The sequence below is a fragment of the Topomyia yanbarensis genome, chromosome 3 (genome assembly GCF_030247195.1).
Source record: "Topomyia yanbarensis strain Yona2022 chromosome 3, ASM3024719v1, whole genome shotgun sequence".
NCBI lineage: Eukaryota > Metazoa > Arthropoda > Insecta > Diptera > Culicidae > Topomyia > Topomyia yanbarensis.
The window spans coordinates 168,254,086-168,281,971 of NC_080672.1; the positions used below are offsets into that span (position 1 = coordinate 168,254,086).

General features: G+C 38.4%; 1 protein-coding gene across 1 annotated transcript in view; it reads left to right on the forward strand.

The window, feature by feature from the left end:
* The window catches only part of LOC131687373 (uncharacterized), a 133,789-nt gene that overhangs the window by 44,421 nt on the left and 61,482 nt on the right, over positions 1 to 27,886 (forward strand). Inside the window, exons 5-7 of the mRNA XM_058971456.1 lie at positions 24 to 4,902; positions 22,143 to 22,417; positions 22,483 to 25,794. Of these exons, the coding sequence (XP_058827439.1) occupies positions 24 to 4,902; positions 22,143 to 22,417; positions 22,483 to 25,794 (8,466 nt within the window). The remainder of the gene's footprint in view (positions 1 to 23; positions 4,903 to 22,142; positions 22,418 to 22,482; positions 25,795 to 27,886) is intronic.

The window sequence follows — 27,886 nt, forward strand, 5'->3', positions numbered from 1 at the left end:
ATGTTTTTTTTCTTCACACTTAGACTGTCAGCAGCAACGATCCACGACTGAATCGCATTAATATTCCACAACCGCAACCACTGCCTGGCCCTGTACTGAACGAATTGCCGAAATGTGTCGCTCCCAACCCCAATCTTCCGTTGGAGTTACCGAAAAAAGATCAACCGAAACGCCGTCTGAGCATCTGTGCTAATCAAGTGATAATTGAAGAGATCCCACCCGAGCCTACTCTTCCAAATAACTCGTTCCCCGTTCGTCGTCAAAGTATTACTGGTGAATTCGGATCTAATGATTATGATGAGCCATTCCATGGGTCAAATTTTTACCCACCATCAGGCCCAGTTCAACCCACCCCGAATCCTTATAATGAACCATTCCATGGAACTGCTTTCCTTCCAACATCGGGTCAGTCTCAGTTGAATCCTGCAATGCTTCCGTCACCTACACAGTCAAGTCAATTAACAGTACCACCTCATTCAAATGAGATTTCTTCAGTAGCTGACCGCGATCCACGGCGAAAACTTTTACAACATAGTTTGGAGTACATCAACCAACATCCTAATTTCAACCAGCAGACTCCAACAAGATTTGATCGTCCTCCAGCGGTGGTAACAAAAAAAGCACCTCTCACGTATCTGGAGTATCGCCGTCAGAAAGAAGAGCGAGAAAAGCAAATGTCAAATGGTAGGCCTGGAAATATGAATAAACCCAACAACACAGGCAAGCCAGCAAATCCTGAACTCGATATTACAATTGGAATGGTTCCGAATAAGTCGCGAGTGGCTGCTAAGGCTTATGCAAAACCAGTGAAATTCAAAGATCAATCAAGCAAGGAACGTCGATTTGCTCCACCCATGAAAGATAAATCAAAACCAGAAACGAAAAACCTCTCTTCTAAACCACAAAAAAATGATCACCCATCATCGGCTAACAGGACAGATAAGAAGCGAGATGCACCGGAGAAAGAGAAACAATCTGCTGCATCAAAAGCCAAAGATCTTTTTGGGGAACAGCTTTCGCAGTTTGATAAGATGTACCGGACTGGAGATTTTTCGAAAAAAGCTCCTCCGACATCCGTTATTGGTAGCTTTAAAATTCCAAAAATCAAACGTGTTGAAAAGTCGTCCGATAATGAAATGCGCAATGAAAAGGTAGAAAATAATGCAAATGAACAGCGTACTGAAAAATCTCTTAGCAAATCACCCGAACCTGCAAAGAATATTGTTGCGGATGACGATATGTGGGATGCAGAGGAAACAAACTCTACTGCGAACCCTCAGCTAGCAGTATCATTAACGCAGCAAAAAGTCGCTGAAGGTCCTACAGTAAAGGCGTCAACAGCCGATGATCCAAAAAATAAATCAACAATGCAAAATCCACTAAAGACACTCGTAGATGATGATCTTTGGGATGACGAGGCTCCAGTCGTACCAAAATCAAAGGATTCTGAAGCAACGAAGGAAATAGAACCCGCGACAGAAAAGGAGAACAAAGAGAGTGATGGCTTTCAGATACCTGGTTTACCTGCACCACGTCGAATTATTCGGAGAAGGAATTCTGTAGCTTCTCACGACACGAACTTAGAAAAGCGAACATCGTCTCCTGTCCCAGTCTTTGTGCCGACACGTATAACAAGAAGGAGAAATTCAATTGCCATTGCTCAGCTTGAGAATGATCATGTCGTCCCACCCAAGGGCCATTCCAGATCAGTACAAGAGAAGAAGAAAGCAGCAACGAGCGGCGAGGTTGAGGAAGATATTGTACGACCTCGTAAACCTAGAAAGCGGAAGGTAATCATCGATGACGACGATGAAGAGGAGAACGTAGTTGGGATCGTTCCATTGACAAGCCCAGGAAAGTCGATAGCGACTCAACAGGTTCTTACTGATGGTACGACGGAAGCTAAACCAACCGTTGAAGTAGCCGTAGATCATGTTGCCACAGCGTCTGTCGAAGAGGAGAACAATGAAAACGTGGTTTCCAGCACCACTAACGAAGCGAAATCCCAAAAAACAAACAAAAAGCGTAAAGGCAGAGGAAAAAATCCGACAACTTCGGCAAGTGATGATGCTACTACAAAAGAATTAGTAACCGATATTTCTGCAACTGATAAGGAACCACCCGTCGAAGAAAGCTCCCACGGTGTTAGTAAGTCAGAGGCTGATGAAAAAGAGAAGCCAACGGAAAAGGAAACTGATAAAGAAGCAAAAGAAGAAAAGGAGAATAAAGAGTTAGTGGAAAACATTATGAGTAGCTCTAGTAGCCCGGATAACAAAACACAGTTACTGGCTATTCTTAGCAAAATGTTGGACGAAAAAAAGCTAAAGAAAGTTCAGGAGATCATAGAGAGTCCAAGCGATAAAAGCATAACGTGTGCCGAACAGGACGAAAAACCGAACGAGGAGATCTGTCAGAACCAACAGGATGATGCAGAAAGTAGTCGTGAACGTACTACGTCCACCTCAGTGAGTTCAACCAATGAGATGTGTGAGAAGGATAAGTCAATAGCAAAAAAGAAAAATCAACCAAAACGATCTGAATTGGATAAGCTTAATGCAGATATTGCGGAGATGTACATCAGAGATGGTGTACTTAATGCAACTGGAAGAAGAAGCTGTACTAAAAAAACAGACACTGTAAAGAAGTCTCCTGTTAAGAAGAAATTGCAGACAAAACAATTAAAGACTCCGCCCGTGGAGGCCGCTTCTAAATGTTCAGATAATAGTTCTCTTGCCACAACCAAACTGAAGAAATTCAACATTGTCGTGAAAAAAATACCTCTTTCAGAAATTGATAAATTTGTTAGGCGTAAACGAAAGCTAACGGAAGAAAGCGTTGTTCCATGTGAGGAAGGGGATGATGCAGTATCGGTTGCTTCTACTATTTCGCCAAAATCGAAGAAAAAGAAGAAAAGCTGCTGGGCAACTGGTATAGTACCGAAAAAGAAGAAAAAGCTGGAACCAGTCAAACAAACCCCGCCTTCTCCAGTAAAATCATACTCGCCTAAACCAGTTACAAAGAATATCAGTCGAGAGCTTCACTGTAAGAATGAAGCGAAGTCTACGAATTGTGCTTTGTGTTCTTATACGGGTACACTGTCCACCATGGTGCAGCACTATGTGCGAAACCATCCTCTCCATGAAGTGTACGTTAGTCGCGTTACAAACTCCGTGGCTAACAAGCTTAAAAAAGATCCGATTGCAGTGACTGGTAGCATGAACGATCAGAATATTACATTCCAGTGTATATTCTGTCAAGAGGTACTGACCAAAAAGAAGTATAACTGGAAATTACATCTGGCCAGTCATACCGGCGAATATCGATACAAATGTAACAACTGCACCATCAAATCGCTAGCACCAAGTACACAATCGCACGATCCAGAATGTTCTGGTCCTGCAATGGAGGTAATCAACGAATTAATGTTCGAAGAGAATCACATCTACGGATACATGTGCCGACTGTGTAACTATGTGCAACTTTCACGCACAAACATGTTCGCTCATTTGAAGGAAGAACACGATCGAAAAATCGCTAACCACGGTACGCTACAGTTCAGCATACTGAATTACGAGCCCGAGGACATTGTTGAGCAATCCCAATCACAAGAGACGTTAACCTCGGATATTTCCATGCCAGAACTGACTCCGCAGACTACCTGCCAACAAACCAATTTGTCGGCCTTCATATCCAGCGCCAGCGATGAAATAGAATCGCTCAAAGTGTTGAACGATCGCAGTTTTGTTTCGCCTTCGAAGCCATCAATCATTGATAAACTCAAGCAAAATTTTGATGAAATAATGCGAAACGAAAACACACAAAACACAAGCAAAGAACCGCAAACAGCAGATGACGATGAGTGGGAAGACATCGATTCACCTACAAAGAACGTCCCATCCAACAAAGTATCGTCGAAGGATAAAGTCCGGCGTTCTTTGGTCAGTTCTACACCAACTAGCGAGGATATCCCAATGCCAACACCTTTAGCGCTGAAGGAAGAGCAGGTGGACATTTTCGAGGGAAGACAGCTAGTGGCAAATATGGCGTTTAATAAGATTAGAGAAGATAAAACATGGTACCTTTGTATGGTCGCTGATTGTAAATACGCAACAGAAGCGCGACCGGATATGTATCGCCACGTAAAAGAGTTGCACTGTAATGTCACGTGGGATGGGTATTGCTACCTGTGTACTGCTCAGGTGGTAAACGATGAAATCAGTGAATTAGCGAAAGAGATCAAGCACATGGCAGTGGTTCATATGAAGGATCACACGGCAGTAGATGAATTACTTGCTTTGTCGTCTACTAGTATTGATACATCTTCGTTAGAGGACGGCCACACTATTAAACTTCGTCGATTTTCTGGAGACAAGCTTTCTATTGGTACACCTGCCGAAGATGTCGTAGAAGACCCAATCAAACTCAAACCTTGGATTGTCGATGGACCTAGTTCGAAAAATCGTTCCCACTCTCTTAATATGCTAGAGCAGAAAAGTTTGTTCTGTTTCTATAAGTGCATGGGAATTACTTGCTGCTTCACAACCACGTTGGAAACGCAGATGAGTAAGCACTTGGATAACCACGAACTTGTCGCAGATGTATCAGGACCAGCCACAACTAAAAGTTGGCTTGAGTGCGCTTACTGTGACCTTCATGCCGGGAATAAGGTCGATTTGATGAAACATCTTCATATTGTTCACTCCAAAAGTGTGCACCAGTGTGCTTACTGTTTCTACCGCAGCCGAGATGCATACAGCATCGTTCTTCATCAGAAATTGTACCACGAGAAGGATAAACGGCAGATTCTACTGATTCCTTCCGAAAAGCAATCGATGACTTCAGCCGATCTCGATCTGTTAAATCGGCGACGACTAGAGAACATTTTGCCGCTAATTTGCACAGGTGAGAAACCATTTTTTTAAATGTACAACCAAGTAAAATAGGTTAAATAAAAATGTTTATTTTTGGTCGTAGCTTTATGATGAACGGGGAAAACTTTTTTCAGCAGTGCTTCATGATCATCCAAAATGTTGATATTTTTTGACGATTTTTTTTATATCGGTTTGTTACGATTGTACCCCAATTGGCATAAAATCGTATAGCATAACGGTTCTTTGACATAGTCGCAATTTTAGTTTTTTGTTTACAGTTACGGTCATTATGTCAAATGAGAGGCCAAAAATAAAAATCGCAATAACCGAACATGCTTCGTAAAACACTCTTCAAACATAACGGCGTCACTATAATACTTTTCACTTATTTTACAGTACAGATCGAAAGACGGTGGTTTTAACTAGCATATTATACAAAGAGCTGAGGGATAAATGTTAAAGTGACCGAATTATTAACAGAAGAGAAAGTAAACAAAGAGAGTAACTCATTGCAGATATGACGTTTTGAAAAAACGCTCAAGAATGGTCTCGCATGTCTCTTATGGGGTTTATGTGGCATTGCTATTATGATTAGCATTGCAGTACAGTTTTTTCTAAAGTGCATTTTTCGCTGTAAGAGTCCAGACGAGAGAATTCCTAATTTTGGTAAAATTTAACGTCGCCACTCTGTATGATCGTTGGATGCGGAATTGAATGTTTCTTTTGAATTATCATTAGAACCAAGAAAAATGTTGAGCAATTTGAATATGTTTTATGAAAAAAAGCAAAGAAATGATAATTGCCATATTGTTGAACCATATCGTTATAAAATCAAAAATCGGCTGAAAATGATAATGTAGCTAATTTTTTAGTACAGAAGATCGCAAACTAACGTAGATTTCTGTACATACGCTGGCCTATCTCTAACAGAACGTCAATATGGAGCATAAAATAGTCTCAATAAAATGTGGTTATATACAGGGTCCGGCACTCGAAGTGTAACTAAAAGGCTATAAATTCGGTTTGGAAGATTATTTTTATTTACTTCAAAGTACAGAATTAAATATGAAAAAAATCAGAATCAAGTCACTTTTGCTCGATATGACAACCATTTACCTTCACATTGCCTTTGCGACGGTCAAAACACGAATAGCAAGTTGTCCGAATATGACTTGCCGGTATTTTGGTTTACTCGCGGAGAATGGCTTGCTTCGGCCATTATATTTCTCCAAAATGACTCAGAGAGAATAATCGTGAATAATTGGATTTGCGTATAGTGAACTCGAGAGCAATTGTGTGGGCGTAACGAAGTTCGGAACGTTGGCTTTCAGCCATGCTTGGTTCTCTCGCGCTTTGTGAGAAGGTGCCGAATCTTGTTGAAACGTCCGTGGTCTGCGACCGACATGTTTGTCTGCCCACGGCTTCAAAGCATCCGCAAGAACACTCCCGATAATATGTCGCATTTAGTTTGATGCCAGGCTCGATGAAAACGATTGGAGAGCGCTCATCTGCAGTTACATCGGTCCAAACCATTATTTGTAGCTGGGGCTGCCTTCTGGTGGCCAACCGATAACTCAAATTCTCATATGAACGGTCGATCGAATAAACCCTATCGTTTTGAGTTTACGAATTGTTTAATTTGAAATCTTTTTTTACCATAAAGCACGATGTTTGGAATTTTATCGCTTTCGGCCAAGCGAAGTAATTCCTTCACTCTGTCAAGTCTTGCTCAAGTTGCTGCTTCGATTTGAAATCATGGGTCTTTTAAAACTTAAAAGGCTTCATTTTGAGCTCATTTTTCAATATGCGTCGGATGATGCCGTCGGATATTTTCAGTTCTTTAGCCGTTTGATTGGCACTTCATCCTGGATATCGCTCTAGTCGCTTCTTCACTTTTCGAACCATGTCATGCCACGTTGTAATTTTTTTGATGATCAGCTACAAGGCGTTTTGAGACGCTACCAGTTTTTTTATAACGAATTATGGTGCGATAAACAAATTTTTTATTCACATTAGGGTTTTTGAGCTCACGAACAATCGCTGGTGGTGTTTTTCCTGCTAAATATAAAGCAATCGCACTATTACGTCTGAAGTCCATCACTGATCGCTTTCTTGCGTTCACTTTTGGCAAAATGCTTTTGTACCAACGTACAAATGTAAAAGCCTAATATCGGCACTGCTAATGCTATTAGAAAGCTTCAGTTGGCTGTCATTGTCCGCCATGGTTTTAAAACCATTTCTTATGTTTCCTTTCGGTATGGTGAGCAAAAAGGAAAAAATTTAAAATAAAATGTTCTGTTTAAAATCGTTGTTTGACTCGCTTCTAATGCATTGTAATGAATATCCTTAATGGGTTTTCGTTCTCACATGATATGAATGTTTTACAAAAATTACCTTTAGTAAGTCTCGAACTGAGGTACCTTGCCTCGTCCTTCACGGTAAGTGCGTTGCGTTTGCTGCCTGGACTATATTGCATTTGTGCGAATGAAATTAAATATGCTGAATATAATCTTCAAGAAAAGTTGCATAACAAATAAACCCATAGCATTATAGCATTATATCGGCTATCTATTTGCTCTATAATGGCACTAAATGCACATATAAAGCTTACATCCTTTAAAGATTCTTTAGGCGTGTACGCGTTATATCAGCTTTATATACGCATATAAAGCAAGCGATAATGCTATATTTCGGCTGTGCATTTATGCATTATTGATGCTAATATAAAGCTTTATTGCATTGGTAATGCTGTAATGGAGTTTCGATACAACATTAGCGAAAATGTATAGCCAATATAGTGCAATGGCTTAATGCTTATGGTTACTTGGGTAGGTTTTCAATGTCCACATTGACCTGTGATCAAAAATGTCATATTTGAGAATCCGATTTTCATTAACACTTGATTATTCAAGAAAACAACGAAAAAAGTATTCTAATTACAATGTCACATCAACAGTAGTTTTTTTTTCTCGCATAGGATAATAAGCCTATTTTAATTCTATTCGGGAAGACGCCGCACTAATCAGTTGATTATTTGTCCTACAATAGATGAACTACATGTTAGGATCAATATATTTGTTTCGTTTTTAAAAAGTAGTATCATAACCTAAATGGCCTTAAAACGGTGGAATACTTGTAGTTGAGCGCAACGAAATTTGGAATCGAATGCCCTAATTTTCCTATAATTTGAGCCAATGCGATAAACAAAACCGGCACTGTTTTGACCTTTAAATGGTTAGGATGATAATACGAATGGTGTGAAAATAGGCTCATTACTCTATCTCGAAATAAGCCTTTAGAATAGATTCGTTACATTGAAACTAGTATATTTAGATCATACATTTCCGTTCTGCACCATCATTCTTTGTGTGCCTCAGAAGCAAGAAGACTGTTTCTCCGGAACCAAAAGTCTGGTTTGAATGAAATAAAAGTCAATAGGAGTATTGTATCTTTAATTTAAAATTGTGTTTGTAAAAATTGGCCAAGAATTCGTTATGTGTGACATTAAGGGGGCGTCTGGTGTAAAGTGCTCAAACCGCAAGTTATTTTTCTATACGATTTCGAAGACAAGGCAACAATGGATATTTTGTGTAATGTTAAGTTTTATTTATATATTCATTGTGCACGCATTTCCAGTCCCGCCGAGCTACATACATACGAGCGTTCCAAGAGTAAACGTCCAACTATTTCCACATCGAGGAGCGTAGCCGCGAACACGATAACTCTTGATAAAATGGTTTGAAACAGGAAATTCAATAAGATATATAGAAAAAAGTTACTTTCGCAAAATGGTTTCATGAAAACCGAAAAATCTCATATTTTACTGTCTGTAAAAATCGTTCACTTTTCTTCAAAAGAATTTTTTTATTCAGTTTTCTGTCGTTCATCGACAGGCTACACATATTGTGCATTTCCATAAAAAGAATCAAGTCAGTTCGTTGATTAGTTTTTGAGTTATCGTGTTCGCCAATTTGAAAAACGTTGTTTAGAAAAATAGACTTTTCTACGGCTCATGTACGTATATGGCACATGACACAAACACTACATCAATAGCTGGTGGAAAATAATAAACAAAGACGGCAAAATCAAATGGGATTGTTTTCAACCAGGAAGCTGAGAAAGTGTTCGTGAGACCGGGCGACAAGAACTCAATGTCTGTACTGTCAGAAAAGTAAAGTTCATGCAATTTTTTATAATCCATTGGGTATTTTCTCTTGAAAATTTGGGTATAAATGGTTTAGAGTGTATGGTTTACACTGTTTACACTGCGTGTGTTATAGCGAATATGCGCGAGGAATGCATGGCTGTTTAAAACAAAAGTTCAGCGTGACATCAGAGATTGCGGGAGACTATTCTAGAGGTTCATTATTAAGAATTAAGCGGATCAAAAAGAAGTCGATTTTTTGCCCACTACACCAAACACCCCCCTTAATCTACTGCTGTCCAGCTCCATCGTTTGGTAAGGTTTAAGATAAATTATTGAATACACGATTTTGTGTTGTCACCCCCACAAAAACATTTTCACAACATTCCCAACTACAGTAAGATTCCGTTTTTGGCTCGTTCCGTTTTTGGCATGCTCCATTTTTGGCAACAGAAAGGTTCCGTTTTTGGCAACAAATGGGTTCCGTTTTTGGCAACATCATTTTTGTTCATAGCAAATCTTTTGAAAAATGCTCAATAATCATTTTGTTGTAATAATGGTTATCGCTTTTGACTTTATTTCTAAACATAGGAGTCATATTTACTATATTTTATGGGAATGGGTATAGCGAATAAAGTTAAATTTGTTGATTTTTTCTATTATTTCGTTCCATTTCACATATTCTTATATAATTAATGTTCTTGTAACATTTATGATGCCACAAATTGAAAATACACTGAAGTTTTTTTTATGCGGGGGATACGTACCGCATAAAAAAATCCGCATAAAAAACCGCATAACTTTGAAAATCCGCATAAAAAAACGCATAACTTTGAAAATCCGCATAAAAAACCGCATAACTTTGAAAATCTGCATAAAAAAAGCCGCATAACTTTGAAAATCCGCATAAAATAAAACCGCATAACTTTGAAAATCCGCATAAAAAACCGCATAACTTTGAAAATTCGCATAAAAAAGCCGCATAACTTTGAAAATCCGCATAAAATAAAACCGCATAACTTTGAAAATCCGCATAAAAAACACATAAGGTGTGAAATATTTTTCAATATTAAGAGCCATAGTACTCAAGGAAGAGCAAGGATTTGAAGTAAGAAAGTTTAGAGAAAAGCGTGGAGTAGGGTCAGATGAGCAAGCTTAGAGTTTCCCGGCTACTTAACTCTTCTGCAACGCAGGAGTCAGGATCTTTTGGCATTAAATGCGAATGAGTCTGCGGCATGTCCAGACAAGCGTAAAGTCACTTAATCACTTATGCTGTCGGAACCGTGACTCCCCGGAATCGCAAGACTGACCTCGGCACCTAACCGACCAGCATCGAGATAACGATTTCGAGAGAAATTTTAACGTCGGAAAATTTCTCCGTCGGAGTAGATTAGGCCCACAGCCGGGGACTAGTTCGAATAGATCGGGAAGTAGCTCCGGCAGATGCTCGTCGGGGCGCCTGTCAACTGGAAGTCACCCTCCACCCAGAATCGCAGGATCGACCTCGGCATCTGTCCGGGTAGTATCGGTTTCGGAACTCTTCGTCGGAGTAGGAAAGATCCACCGCCGGGGACTATTCCGAGTAGTCCGTAGCGAATCGCCGGCTTGAATCATCGGGGCGCCAGTGAACCGGATGCAATCCTCCACCGGGAATCGCTAGACTGACCTCGGCATTCTGCCGGACTGCATCTAAGGAAGAATAACGTGTCCGTCAACGGTTGACATTCTTTCGTCGGGGAACTCTCCGCCGAGGTAGGCTAGCTCCACCGTCGGGGACTATGCCGAGTAGCGCCGAACGCGACAGACCCTGGTCGTTGGGGCACCAGTGAACCGGAAGCCACCCTCCAATCGGAATCGCCAGACTGACCACGGCATCCAACTGGTCAACGTAGAGAGGAAGGCATGTAGAATATCATGCCGTGCAGGACTGATATGGCGGTTACGAGACAAGCGAAATCTAGCACGACCAGCTAGATCTGGAATCAAGTGAAGTGTATTAGCACGCCTACCCCCAAAGTAGTCATTTCAAATGGAATCCGGGGGATCAGGCAAATGTCGGACTTCTTGGTGGAGTTTAGTGAAATAGTGTTCAGAGTTATCTTTCCTGTTCAGAGTCCCTCACTCCGGCGCACGATGGACGAAATCGGTAGTATGGTCTAACTACTGAACGTGTGCCGGGTCGGCGTAAAAGCTTTATCACCAAGTAAAAAAAAAATACACGCTCAGAGACTTTTTTCCGATCTCGCCGAACTAAGTCGAATGGTATAAGAGGGCTTTGCGGGCCTCGGTTAAAAAGTCGAAATTCCGACCGATTGCATAAGTTTTATTATGAGAAAGGTAAAAAGGTATTCAGTCATTTTCTGTTTTTATTTTCACTGCATCAAGAATGCTTCTCATATCATTAACCCAAAGACTAGTAATTTATAACCTAAAATAAACATATGAACAAAACTTTGAAAATCCGCATAAAAACCGCATAACTTTGAAAATCCGCATAAAAAAACCGCATAACTTTGAAAATCCGCATAAACAAGTCGCATAAATAAAAACCGCATAAAAAAGACTTAAGTATAAAAGCTTTTAACACTCGGAATACCAAGGGGGTAAAAAGTTACGCGGACTACCAAGGGGGTCTAAAAAAATGGGAACGCTTACTTTAACCGGTCATATCTCAGCCGTTACATAATCGATTTCAAATCTGTCTTCACCAATAGAAAGATATGTCTTTTGTGAATACGTCAAATAAAAAAATAGAAGAATAGAGTTGTCTACCGTAAGTTACAGTAAAAAGAGTATAACAAAGTCAGTGAGAAAAAAATGGGAACACTTCTTTGACTTGCCATATCTTAGCTGTTTGCTCACCAATTTTAATTCTTTCTCCACCATTGGATAGGTAAATCTTTTATAAAAACAGTGAACAAAGAATGATGGAAAGCAAATTTGTATATCTGAAGTAATTGTAAAAAAAGTAATTGAGAGTCAGTGCAGACGAAATGAGTTTTTCTGTTCAAACAATCGTATCACGACCATTTGTCAGCCAATTTCAATTTTCCTTACACCAATGCAATCCATAGAGCTTCTAGACTTGTAATATATGCAATAAATAGTAGATTTTCAAAAATTACTATACTTTTTCGAGTTTTTAGGAGATAAGATTTTTACAATGTACGTGGCATACGGCATGGAAATTCTTTGCGACTTGTTAGTTTTACGGTTTGAAAATTACCTGTTTACTCAATAGTTCTACATATTATACATGGATATTATTATATCAAAATGTTTGCACAAACGTGGAGAAACACAATATTGTATGTAAGTTACTTAATAATAGAGTGTGTTAGGACGATTCAGTAAATACGAAGAAGTTCAGAATTTTAAAATATTCGTCATATAACTTCAAATTTGAAGCGATGACCTATACATTTTAATACACCAATCGATTGTAATTGATGGCGGCTACAATTTCTGAAAAAAGACATTTTTATATTTTCTCAAAAAATAGCCAAAAGTACGTAGAAGTACAGAAATTTCATTTAGTTCGCAAATATCGTCGAATTCAAAGCGATGGCCTATACCTTTTTATATACCAATCGATTATAATTGATTTTGGTTACAATTTCTGGAAGAACAATTTTTATATTTTCTCAAAAATAGACAAAAGTACGTAGAACTACAGTAATTTCATTTAGTTGACAAATAATTTCAAGTATTCAAATCTATCACCTATGCAATTTATACACCAATCGTTTGTAATTGATTTTGGCTACAATTTCTGAAAGAACAAATTTTTATATTTTCTCAAAAAAATAGCCAAAAATACGAATAAGTACAGAAATTTCATTTAGTGGGTAAATAACGTCGAATTCTAAGGGATGATTTATATTCTTTTATACACCAATCGATTGTAATTGATTTCGGCTACAATTGTTGCAAGATAAACTTTTTATATTTTCTTTAAAAAAAACGACAAAAATACGTAGAAGTATAGAAATTTCGTTTGATTGGCAAATAACTGCAAATTAAAAGGGATGACCTACACTATTTATACACCAATCTATTGTAATTGATGGCGGCTACAATTTCTGCAAGAACAATTGTTTATATTTTCTCAAAAATTAGCCAAAAATACGTAGAAGTACGGAAATTCGCAGTTATGTGCCAATCAGACGAAATTTCTGTACTTCTACGTATTTTTGTCGTTTTTTGGGAAAATATGAAAAGTTTATCTTGCAACAATTGTAGCTGAAATCAATTACAATCGATTGGTATATATAAAAGTGTAGGCCATCGTTTTGAATTTGACCTTATTTGCCAACTACATCAAATTTCCGTACTTCTACGTATTTTTGTCGTTTTTTGGGAAAATATGAAAAGTTTATCTTGCAACAATTGTAGCTGAAATCAATTACAATCGATTGGTATATATAAAAGTGTAGGCCATCGTTTTGAATTTGACCTTATTTGCCAACTACATCAAATTTCCGTACTTCTACGTATTTTGTCTATTTTTTGAGAAAATATAAAAATGTGTTCTTTCAAAAATTGTAGCCGCCATCAATTACAATCGATTGGTGTATAAAAAAGTATAAATCATCCCTTAGAATTCGACGTTATTTACCCACTAAATGAAATTTCTGTACTTGTACGTATTTTTGGCTATTTTTTTGAGAAAATATAAAAATTTGTTCTTTCAAAAATTGGAGCCAAAATCACTTACAAACGATTGGTGTATAAATTGCATAGGTGATAGATTTGAATACTTGAAGTTATTTGTCAACTAAATGAAATTACTGTAGTTCTACGTACTTTTGTCTATTTTTGAGAAAATATAAAAATTGTTCTTCCAGAAATTGTAACCAAAATCAATTATAATCGATTGGTGTATAAAAAGGTATAGGCCATCGCTTTGATTTCGACGTTATTTGCGAACTAAATGAAATTTCTGTACTTCTACGTACTTTTGGCTATTTTTGAGAAAATATAAAAATGTCTTTTTTTCAGAAATTGTAGCCGCCATCAATTACAATCGATTGGTGTATTAAAATGTATAGGTCATCGCTTCAAATTTGAAGTTATATGACGAATATTTTAAAATTCTGAACTTCTTCGTATTTACTGAATCGTCCTAACACACTCTATTATTAAGTAACTTACATACAATATTGTATTTCTCCACGTTTGTGCAAATATTTTGATATAATAATATCCATGTATAATATGTAGAACTATTGAGTAAACAGGTAATTTTCAAACCGTAAAACTAACAAGTCGCAAAGAATTTCAATGCCGTATGCCACGTACATTGTAAAAATCTTATCTCCTAAAAACTCGAAAAAGTATAGTAATTTTTGAAAATCTACTATTTATTGCATATATTACAAGTCTAGAAGCTCTAAGGATTGCATTGGTGTAAGGAAAATTGAAATTGGCTGACAAATGGTCGTAATACGATTGTTTGAACAGAAAAACTCATTTCGTATGCACTGACTCTCAATTACTTTTTTTACAATTACTTCAGATATACAAATTTGCTTTCCATCATTCTTTGTTCACTGTTTTTATAAAAGATTTACCTATCCAATGGAGAAGAAAGAATTAAAATTGGTGAGCAAACAGCTAAGATATGGCAAGTCAAAGAAGCGTTCCCATTTTTTTCTCACTGACTTTGTTATTCTCTTTTTACTGTAACTTACTGTAGACAACTCTATACTTCTATTTTTTTAATTCGACGTGTTCACAAAAGATATACCTTTCTATTGGTGAAGACAGATTTAAAATCGATTATGTAACGGCTGAGGTATGACCGGTCAAAGTAAGCGTTCCCATTTTTTTTACCCCCTTGGTATTCCGAGTGTTAAGGTAACGTTCCATTTTTGGCACGGTTCCAGTTTTGGCAACTGAAAAAAATATTGTTGCCAAAAACGGAATCCTACTGTACCATACAAATATATTGTTTGCTTGTTGAAAACGTTATATAAAATCTTCGAGTTGAAGGTTGGAAATTAGGGAAACGAGTAAAAAAACTCCTTTGCGTGCAGTAGTTCTATTCAATTGGAAAATTATGACATTCTTAAAGTAATATTCCCCACAATCTGATAAAAATTAAAATTAGGCATGGCTTACTGTGATCGAACTACAATAAATAACTTTTTATACTGACGAGGTAGACGGTTGGTGTCTTCGAAAATTTTTTAGAAATGCTCGCAATAAAGAATTTTGTTGAAGAACTTGTAGGACTAAAGGTTATCGATTTATAAAGTGTTTTCTAGGGCAACCCTCCTAAATTTTGTTTTTTTATATATCTCTCCATTGTGACTTATCGTGCAAATGATGTCCAGACAAATATGAAGGCATTAAAACCGCATAATATTGTATGTAAAAATACTCATTTATTTACAATTCAATATTAATTCGTCAAAAGGGCAAAAGTGCTTTTTGTAAACAAACTTGTTTCGCTCATTACTCTAGTGCAGAGTGGAATTTCATGAAAAATATGCGTTAATGTAAATTTTTACCCTTCGTAGAAGTAATTTCAATTATTTTCTGATTTGAAATTATAGTAAATTAAGAGAAATCATCAAAATAAAAGTTTGTTTACAAATCTTATTCGCACTTTTGCAAATTTAATATGGAATTTATAGATTTCCATATTTTTACGCAAACTTCAACGATATAAAAGAAAGAAATGTTCAAGCCTAAAGGCACGACTAGGCACCTAAACTATGCTCAATAAAGGTAAGAAGGTTTGAGTCGTGGTACTCTAGAACCCTATGAATAGGGTAAGCTTACTTTATCATGTTTTTGATTTTTTACGTACAAAATTTTTTGTCTTGTATTATTTTTACTCATACATGATTATTTCCAATTTTATAAACATAGGAACAAAAATGTGGAGTTTTTGTATCATTGGAGATCTCAAACTGTTACTCAAGTATACATGTTCTAATGAATGTAATGTTTACAAAAGAACTAAATTTTTCGAATAACCCCCAAATTTTTTTTTATATTATTTTTATATGGAAAAAAGTAAAAAAAACATGAAAAAATTAGCTTGCCCTATTCGTAGGGTTCTAGAGAGCCACGAATCAAACTTTACTTTTATTATGCATAGCCTGGGTATTAAAAATGGTGCCTGCTCGTCAATTTTGGTTTGTACCTTTCTTATACCGGATTGAAGTTTGTATACAACAATTTAGAAATCTTCTATTAGGGATCATCCATAAATGACGTAGCATTATATGGGGGAGGGGGGAGTTTTGTATTTTGTGATGATGTGTGACGACAGAGCGGTAGGGGGTCATGTCATGCTACGTAGCTTTTTTACATTGGAATAGAATAGAACTTAAAACAAAAATTACGGTGACAAGGGGGCAGGGTTACCGTCAAGCTACGTAATTACCAGGGGGTATTTAGAGGTTTGTGACGAAATGCTACAATGGGGGAGGGGGGTGTTAAAAATCACTCAAAAATGCTACGTCATTTATGGATGGTCCCTTACTTAAAAACGAATAAGTATTTTTACACACAGTCTTCAACAATATTATGTGGTTTCAATACCGCAACATTTGTCTGTAACATCGCTTGCACAAAAAGTCACAGTAGAAAAAGTTATATTTAAAAAAACAAAATTTGAGGGGGTGACAATCGCAATAGAAAACGCTTTATAAATCGATAACCTTTAGTCCTACAAGTTCACATTCTTCAACAAAATTCTTCTTCACGAGCATTTCTGAAACTTTGTCGAAGACACCAACTTTCTAATTTGTCAGTATAAACAGTTAAAGTTTTTGGTTCGGTCAAAGTAAGCCATTTTTATTTTTTATCGGATTGTGGGGAGTATTCATAGGAACAATATTCAATGGTTTGCCGTCTAGTGAATTAGGTTTACATTTTTGGTGCTTCCGACCACTGTGCAATGTGGCCAAAGCGACTTGAATTGATCCAATCTACCAAATCCAGCGTAGCGTAGTTGATAAATCGATTGCGTTGTACGCAGCTCACCCGGGGTCCGATTCCCAATCTCGCACATAGGGTTAAACATTTTTCCAAGATATTTAACTAACCTGAAAAGAGGCGAATGACACTAAAGTTAAAATAATAAAAAAAAGTAATATGTTGTCTGGTTTAAAAAGTTTTGTGTTTTTATTTGTAATCGTGATAAAAGTTTATTTGAAAATTTACGGTGTGATCGCATCCATCAACTCGTGATTCCTGAACCGGAGTTCTAACAAAAAACAACTGAATAGTTAATGGGAGCGTTATACCATTTGTTTGAAATCAAGTTTATCAAGAAATCTCTTAAAAAATTATAAGTTAAATTGTCACATACACATATATACACAAGGCAAAAACGGGAGCACTACGAAAGGCCAAATCACATAAAGCCGAAGCACAAAAGGCCGTATCACAAAAGGTAATTGTAATAACTCATGGTGTTATTGATGAGCTGGTGCGTATCATAACTTGAATTTATTGCTGAAAACTGGTGTTATTTCTCTTTGATTTAATTAAATTAAGTCAGATTAAATTCAAAAGAACAGCTCATGTCAACAAGAAGGAAAAATACCCTAGATAGTACAATAATGAACATGGCAGAATTTCTAAAAATCTGTTCAACGTTTATTGACAACTTTTCATTAAAATATGCATTGTCCTCACTGCATATTTTCTGATTAGGTCTTTTGGGGTTTCGACATTTTGTGGTATGATAGGACGGTGCTGGGTCATTAGTTCAAGGACCATCCGGCCGAAGGAAATAAAGCCGAATAGCTATTAGAACGAGGCACACTAGGTCGAATTCACCAAACAGGGCGAGAAATAAAGTATTTGGAACTGAAAACAAGATTTTTTTTCCAATCAAATTGTCCTTCATTGAAAGCTGATAATTCTTTAAAGAATTATCAGCTTTCAATGAAGGACAATTTGATTGGAATTGACAATTTGATTGAAAGAATTGGATTGGAACTTTTGAAAGTAATGCTTAGCATATTTACGTCATTTTTCTCGCTGCAAATATGCAGAAAATATGAAGGTACTGGGCCATTAGGCCAAAAGCCGGTAGGCCAAATGTCGTTCGGCCGAATGCCGTTAGGCCGAAGGGGTCACTAGGTCAAAGGGGTCACTAGGCCGAAGGCTATTTGGTCGCACGGGTCATTAGGTCAAACGGGTCATTGGGCAGAATGGGCCATTAGGCCGAATGGTCCAAAGAGAATTATAAATAGGTAGAGCGGTTGGAACTGAAAAATTTCAATAAAGGGTGATTTTTTACAATTTTTTTCAATAAAATGTTTGGAATATTTACGACACTTTTCTCGCTGCATATTTGCCACTGTAATGGAATAAATAAACAACAGCGACGCCTAATATGGCTACACAACATCCCTTCATGGCAAGTGCTGTCAGACATCGCTTCGCTCCGTCGGACTTAAACTAATTTAACCCCCTTTGTTTGAATAATCCGAGTAAACGAGTGAATTACAGGTTTGCTTGCGAGAGGCAGCCCTTACCTTACGGCGGGTCGACGGCCACATCTTCGGTCTTTTATGTTTCGGCCTTTTGTAATATCGGAGAAACTGCAAAGACCCGGACAAATAATATTGGGACCGACTGTTTGTTGTCCAAAAAAGTCATTACGCATTTTGGTTTGAGAAAGGGCTCGCGCGGATTTGACGCGTTTTTATTGTCGTCTTCCGTAACAATCGTGTGTTTGTGTGTGCTGTAAAGTTCATCCTCCCATAGCAGAGTGAAGAGCGTCCGATAAATTTTTCCCACAGCAGAGCTGCGAAACGGGAGCATATATTACATCCCGTATTCAATTGGATCTCTTAGGTGCCCCATATTGACGACTCAGCCTGAAATAGGCAAGGAGATTCCGTTTTTTGCAAATCTGTTTTTGCTTTATTTATAGAAACCAAGCATGCTTTAAACGTTAATACAACATTAATGCACATTTTTTTGAATGATAAGTGTAAACATGGTGTAAGTCCGCTTAGTACAATGAAAGTTACTACCATGCAACATTTCACTAGCTAGCCGAGCAAATACTCATGGGTTCAAACACCACATAGCCCCTTGAAAAGACCTTAAATATGGTCCGTGACAAAATTCACAACCATAAAAACACTATAAAATGGTCCCAATAACCCATAAATACACCAACATATGGTATTTAATATGGGATCTACCGGACCATGGGGATGGTGTTTTCATGGTTTGAACCCATTTCAAACACCCATGCCAAACCCCATGACCATGGGGGTATTATGGGCTTTTCGTTTGCTCGGGTATTTCTTCCCAAATTTTGCAAAGGGTCGTAGTCACGACAAAAAAATAAACCAGGCGAGTCATATGTGACAAGCAATCCGCATATCTGCCTTTATTGTTATTTCTAAAGAAATTTGTATACATCTCTTATGATATCCGTAATGTTGTAGTGTTATTTTAATGCCCATGGGGTGTTATTTTACTTCACAAGAACAAATAAAAACATTATTTTAAGCGTTTTACGTAGCAACCGCGTTTTCAAGTCAATCTACTGATGTATACATTAATAAAATCTATCAACTAGTTGCGAATTTATAACCGAGCAATTCGTAACATAGATTTTTGCCTTTCTCATATAAAGAAAGGCTATGCAATCACTGTAAAAATCGACTTTTTAACCGAGGCCCGGAGGGCCGAGTATCATACACCATTCGATTCAGTTCGTCGAGATCGGCAAATGTCTGTGTGTGTATGTATGTGTGTGTATGTGTGTGTGTGTCATTTAAACTCACATAATTTTCTCAGAGATGGCTGAACCGATTTTCGCAAACTTAGTTTCATCTGAAAGGTATAACGCTCCCATAAGCTGCTATTGAATTTTTAGTTGATCCGACTTCCGGTTCCGGAGTTACGGGTTGAAGAGTGCGGTCACACAGCAAATTCCCATATAAACTGGTACCACCATGATGTTCAAACGATGTAAAACATATTAAAATTGATGTAACATTACTCTAGTTTGCGGGTCTGGATCACTAATGATCAATCAAAGCAGCTTTGACCACATTGGCCACCTATGACGGATCATGACGCCCCCGGGGAACCCGCCAAGTTCCTAAGCTAATATCACACCCATTCCCCAACGAATTCTCTACCGATTTTTACAAACTTGATTTCAAATGAAAGATACAGTAATACAAATGACTGCTGCTGAATTTCATTCGGTTCTGACTTTTGCTTCCGGAGTTACAGGGGTGTTAGTAAGGATACACTGGAATTTCCCATATAAATCGGTACAATCGTAATACCTCAGAGGCTAAAAACTATTGAAATGGTCACCAAATTACTTCTAATCGCAGATCTAGATCACTGATTGCCAATCAAACATTCTTTGAATATATTGTCCACTATCGACGATTCCGGAAGTCCGGAGTTCCGGGCATATTCCACAATTAAAGTCACATCGGTTCTTCGGTGATGACTGAACCGATTTTCTCAAACCAAGTCTCAAATGGACGGCAAAATATGCAGTTGAGTATTGCGTCGCCGCCCCTTCCCCCCACCTTGCCCGGACACCTCCCTCCTTCATCACTCCCCTCCCCTTGTACCACCCTCACGCCCGCATTTCCGTCATCCACCCCGTATACGTTTCAAACCCATTCCACCAACATTTCAAAATATAATCACATGAAGATAACATTGAACTCATGCTGATTAAGGTAATTAAATATTATTCTTGTGCCTTTCTCATATAGAAAGGTTATGCAATTGCTCCAAAAACTGACTTTCTAACCGAGGCCCGGAGGGCCGAGTCTCATATAACATTCGACTCAGTTCGCCGAGATCGCAAAATATGTGTGTATGTGTGTATGTATGTGTGTATGTATGTATGTATGTATGTATGTATGTATGTATGTGTGTGTATGTGCGGATTTGTTAATTTGAATTTCATTTTCAACCGACATCTTCTTCCGGATAAAGAGTTGAGAGTATGGTTACTAAAAAAAATTTGTTGATTTGTCCACATCGGTTTCTCGGAATTTTCTGAACCGATTTTGACAAACTTGATTTTAAATGAAAGGTCCATCAGCTGCTGTTGAATTTTGTGTGGATCCGAGTTCTGGTTCCTGAATTACAGGGTGATACGCACGATCACGCAGCAAATCCCGATTCTAACGAATTCTACGATGAATGTAAAAAGGTGATTTTTTTTCCAAAATGTAAACACAACTGCTGAATTTGTAGATCTCGGTCACCAACAGTCATTCAAAGTCTTTTTGGCCGCACTGGCCACCATCGACGGATCCGGAAGCGTCCAAATTCAGAATAACGGTTATATTGGTTTCGCGAAAATGGCTGGACCGATTTGATTAACTTAGTCTCAAATGAAAGGTGTTGCGTCCCCGGAAACTGATATTAAATTCCATCTTCATCCGACTTCCGGCTCCGGAGTTACGGATTGTGGATGATACCGCGATGAATGCAAAAAGGTGCTTTTATATATACTTACCAAGTGTAATAAGAATGAAAGAAATTTCCATAATGTTATATTGTACGAACCAGCTATTAAATAATAGTTTGGATAAATGAGAAAGGCACAATTGCACCACTAGGTGGATTAAAACAGGTTTTTAAATGACATCTAGCCCCAGATAATTGAGTAAGATATTTTTAAAGATTGAAAACGTTATAAGTATACTAGTTACAAGCGTTGAACATGTATCTTTGAACGGTGAGAACAATGTAGTTGAATAGGGAAATAGCGCATGTTCTTTTTTAGTGTAAATTGGAAATGATGCCCCAAAAGAGAAAAGATAGAATTTGTCTCGTAACGGACGTCGCGGAACCGCTCATGGATGGATGAATTAAAAGTTTTTGTTGGGTGCTTTATTCACTCTCATTGATTTCGTATGCGCGTAATCGGTAGTACCACGAGCATTATACGTGTGAACAATCACACCTGCGGGTGTTATTCATACTTTGGAAGTTGTTCCACTCTTACTCCGTCCTAGTCAATCCATTACAATCATTTTATACTCTTCCTTGAATTGATATACAGCGTACCTAAACTAATATATTTTCGCACCCACCCAAAAAAATCAAATTACTAACCACTTTTCAAACTTTTTTTCTACTCTCTTCAACAGTATGCAAAGCAGAATATTGTGGTCTCGATGCGTACATGACCCACCTTAAGGTAGATCATGCCGACCTTACGACGATAGCCTGTCAGTGTTGCAGTGAAAATGTGCTAAAGCCAAAAATGCCGCGACACTTGCTGTTGCATAAAATTGGCATCTACGAATGTATGTACTGTCAGTTCGGTAGCAACACAATGGAAGCGGTCCAAACCCACGTATGCAATCGACATCCGGACGAACTGTTTTATTGCTGTGTGCGTCACAATAAAACACCTGGGAAGGTAGGTTGCGTTAATGTAAAGTGTTTGGAAACATTGGATTAAAGTTTTGCTTTCTTCTGTTCTAGACTAAGGAAGCATCACTACAGTCGCTCTGTGAGCTACCAGTCGACGATGACGTTTTCGTTTTCTGCCAGTTCAGAATGGAAGAATTGAACTATAAATCCCCTGACACGAAAAGTAATAGGGAAATCAACTTCTCCGACAAGCCGCAAGTGATTCCACTGCAGCTGCCACCGATCCGATTCGGCGACACGAACATACTCCTCAGTGCCCAAATCCCATCGACTTCGGCGGATAGCATTCGTCAAACGGTTGTCGTCAAAACAGGCGGTGCTGAATTGGTTAGGATGCCAACAATTTCGGGCGTGTCCGGGGGAATTGTTCTTCCAGGAACTTCTTCGGTACCAATCATCACTGCTGTGCAGGGGAACTACCAGGAGCCAACAGGGGTATTGACAGCATCCCACAGTTTGCCTGTCATTTCGCATGTGGCCGGCGGTTTTTCTGCATCGAGTCAATCCGTGATGCCTGTGATAACCAGAGTAGAAGGTGGCGTCGTTGGAATGGCAACAATTAAACCAGCTTCTTCTCTGGTAGGCACTAAAATCATCATCTCTCCCAACAAGGGATCGGGTGGCGTGCCAATAATAACTAACGTCTGTAGCATCGGTACCCCGCCCCAGCAGTCTCGTGCGCCAACAGAAGACGAGGCTCTGATGCTAGAGGCGGAACGGGTTGCGATGGAAATGATTAAGGACACGGGGCTACCGAAATCTGTAATTTACAAGTGTGTCTTCAAAGGATGCAATTCTGTGCTGGCGGACGGAACTGGAATGCGGAAACATCTCACCTTTTCTCACATGCCTTCGAATCAGTACGCGTGCGTACATTGCAAAGGAAAACCATCTTTTCCAAATGTCATGGCATTTACGCAACATTTGAAAACCCACGAAGCGCAAAGGATCTTCTGCTTCATGTGTGACTACAAAGGCTCGTTCCCGCCGGAAGTTATCAAACACGTGAAAGACGTACATAAAACAAACAAACCAACTATACTATTCCTTAACCCGAAGAAGAATGATCCAAACAACGATATAATATTGTTTGCACCAGGCCAACCAGCGGAAACTGAAAAGAAGGCATTCTATAAAAAGTTGATCGAAATCTACAACCACAAGCTGCAGGCGGCGTTGAACCAGCAGAAGACACATTTTGCTCCGGAGGAATGCGAAAATCTACCGAAACAAGCGATCTTCAGTCAAATGGTTTACTGTAGCAGCTGCCAATATTGCACCAAGGTTCGGTTGAACATGTTCCGTCACTTGAAAGGTCATTTGAATGACATGCCGGTTTCAAACGTTGATCCTAAAAATCCGGTGCCTTGTTGGGGTCAAGGAGAGAAACACTTTGATAGAATGAGAAACCCAGCCGCCAGCTCTCAGGAAGATGACGATCTGATTCAATCATTGTGCTTTGTACAAGAAAACAAGCGATATATTTGCGGTGCGGCAGATTGTCGCTATTTGACGATCAACGAAACTATGCTACGAAATCATCTTAGCACCTTGCACGCGGATGCAAAGGATTACAAATGTCCGCACTGTCCAGCGGTACACATTTTCTCCGGCCAGTTGAATGTCAGTAAACTTCTGGAACATTTGAAGTTACACGATAAGGAGTTGTACCGTTGTAGCAAATGTGGTATGTTTCTTAACAACAAGAACGAAATGGACCGCCATATCAACGAAAAGCATTCAACGGTTGCAAACGTGTCGATTTTCGTTATCCGAGATGGAAGCACTGCCGGCAGTGTATCCAGTGTTGCGGCTGACGATGAAGTCGTTTTCAAATGGAAGTGCGATGTGTGCAAATTTAAAAGTGTCACTATTTCGGAAATGCGAGCACATATGCAAGAAACACACAACATCAACGCAAAATATCGTTGTTCCCGCTGTTTGTATAGTTGCTCCAATAAGTCTTTGTTCAGCGGACACTTTGAAAAGGATCATCCAGGTTGCGAAATTGTTATAATCTCAATGTACAAAGCGATTGATGGAGACGATAGTCGAGCTGATACAACACCGCTGTGGAGAAGAGAAACCAGCAAAACTAGAAGCATTCGAGGAATCATGGTAGAAGTAGATGAGAATGAAGACGATGAGACTGAGGAGAATATTGAAGAAAATATATCGGAATCGAATGAATTGGTATTAAGCGTACATTTAGCGGAACCTGGGTCAAGTGGTTTAGCAAAACGCAAAAGTACCGAAAGTAGTGTTACCAATTTGCCAGCTAAACGACCCAAGCAAGATGAATCAATTATAAAAGCTTTCAAATGTGGGATTAAAGGTTGCGATTATGTTAATGATTTTGGATCCGGTATCGTAGCCCACTTCAAAACAGTGCACCCGAATGATAAGCCATCCGTGCTGAGAAATGCTCTAGCCTGTCCAGAGCAATCACGATTTGATTACTTCATGAAGTATGCTTGCTTCTACTGTGTGAAGAAAGCAGACACTTTACAAGAGCTTCTACAGCATTGGCGACAGCTGCACAAAATGAGCGGTCGTCGAAGTCAAGATAAGCCTTTCCTGTTTCGTACGGCTAAGATCATCCTTTGTTTTTATTGTCGTAAAGGAGCCGTGATGCCAGAAATGAAATCCCACTTTAGTAGTTGTCATCCGGGTCAGCAACCGATCTACTTAGACTTTCGCAATCCGAAACGATGTGCGGAGTGTGATTTTGTAGCCGGGGTCAACCGATTGGATATGGTGAAACATTTCGCTGCAGAGCATAAAGAGGAAAATGAATACGCAAAAGGTTGGATCGACTATCTGTCTAATGATGTCCTTGATAAAATTCTGAGTCTGAATTCTTTTACCTATGGCTGCGAGAAGTGTGATTTCACCACAGAGAACAACTCGGACTTCAACGTTCACTACGGTATCAAACATCCAGGTCAGAAGGTCGAGTTTAACGAATTCGCCATGGAGAAGAAAGTGATCTACTATTGTTCTTTCAATAATTGCAAACGCGAGTTTTTTAGCGAACAAGACATGGCCCAGCACATTTTACAACACGTACCACCGTTCAAATGTTTGTGTAATGCGGGGCAGTGTGTCGCCCAGTTCCGTTCGTTTACGATGCTTTTGCAACACTTCCAGACCACTCATCCTCATCATACCCTACAGTACGCGTTAAAAACACCCGACGAGTACACACAGGTGCTGCGTATGGTGACCATCCAATTCTGGAACGGATTCGTGATGACACTCGAAGATGCACGCCAAGCTGGCAATCGATATGGCAGCTACGAAGGATTGTTCAAAATTGTTGATGAGATATGCGCAGAATCCGTAACGGCGGGGACGCGGTTTCTTTAATATGTTTCTATGCTTTCAATTTCGCATAGGCTTAAGCTTGAAAGGAATGTGATTGAATTAAAACTCAAAATGTATCACATTTGAATAAATAAGGTACACTTAACAAAATCAACTGTAAATACACTATTTAGATTCGTTAAACTATTTGTTTTCTCTGAAATTATGTTTGTTTTCTCTGAAATAATCAAAATAAATAGTAATTGAAAGAAATAGATGACTTGCATGCAGCAAAACTGTCAGCGGTGGGAAGTCTTCGATCGGCGACGACATGAAGTCAGTAGTGAAATGTGTTCGTAAATGTGTTCAGTCATTTGTCGATCAATCGACATACTTGCTACAGCTTGCTACCATCCATCAGAAACATTTCAACGTGTTAGTTTCAATAGATAAAACTATAATTTAAATACTAATAGAGAAAGACGAAAAATTGAATAATGTCATTTCCATGCAGAAGAAAATAAATCCCGAGACCGGGACGACTGTTCGCATCGCTTAGTTAGCTAGGCGTACATAGAACCGCATTCGCGAAATACGCTTAATCCTTGCTGTGAGCACCTGAAACTAGTTCGGGTCCTACAGATCGAAGATATTAGATTATCACGATTCAAATTATGCAAAATAACTTCCACCAAATATTTTGCATAATTTGAATCGTGATAATGTAATAAATCGAATGATTTTCTTTTAGAGTACACAATTATTCCTACGTATACTACCAAGCGATCAATTCTTACACATGCTCAAAGAAAGTAACTTGAGCCTTAAAAAGTTGAGTTATTCGTACTAGTTGTCTCGTATGAAGTAGCTGTATGCGTGAAACATCTGTAAGAACAAGTTCCATTTTCACCTTGATCAGCTGTACTACCTCACGCATTGTAGGTCTAAGACAGGTCTGATAAAAATCAATCGCGATTGTTCTCCCGTAATGGGCGAAATTTGATTTGTGGTTCACTCACAGTTGAGGGTAACGGGACTTTGCTGTCTATATATTACACGTAAACGCTAGAGCGGCGCACAGTGGCGGCTCTTCAAACAAAAGTCGGACAAAACCTCAAATGTTACCTAATTTGGCTGAAAATCACAATTTAAGCTAATTTTGAGGTGCTGAGCTCATTTTTGATGTCAAAAGTCGTAAAATATTAAATGCATTTTTCCATACAGTGTCATTGAACCTTTCTTATAACTATGATCCCGTTTTCATGATAGATTTTCCGTTACTGTTCACCAATGTCAACAATATCATAAAAAATGAAGAACACTACTTAAAAACCATTGTTGAACGTGTTGGTTTACTGTAGATTGTCTAACTATTTTACACAAAACACCATGTGTCTCCATATCAGCAACAAAGCTTCAAAATCTCCTTAAACCTTTTTGCGCACCTAGGCGCAGAACGAGACCATGATATTCGAAAAGTAGAGGTAATTTCACGTAGAATGTATACTATGTGACCGTTCCGAAATGATTGTACAGAATACATTAGTGAACAAAGTATTTTTGATCTGACAACCTTAAACATATTTAAACTAAAATGTCATAGTTCCAAGCAAATTTACCAAATGTATTTTACTCACTAACCAAGTTTTTTAGTTCCACTACACAATGAAACTAGTTGTGCTAAAATCGGACCAAAATCAAAAGAGCAACATGCATTTGAAGTGAACAGAGCAATGGTGGTTTCGGAAATGAAAATCATTAAAAAATCCGGACTTTGGTACGTTTAAACTCGTGTTAAAAATCGTGTTCTTATCCAATAATCATAAAATTTCGTATATACATCATTCAATACATGAGAAATTTAGGAAAAATATAAAATATTATTTCAAAAATAAATTTTTGAGGTTTTGGCCAGCTTCCGGCCACTGTGCGGCGCGGTGGCACTTCTTGTTTGTATGCGATTTGAAAGCGGTACGCTTTTTGACTTCTGATCTGTACGAGATGAGGAAGCAGGAAAAATGATGTTTGTAGCCCATATTCTGATAAACGTCGTTTTGCGGTTTTATGATATAACGCCCCATAATTTATAGGTCGCTGTCAAACTTCACATGTTGGTATAGGGAATTAACTGATTATGCTAGATATACAG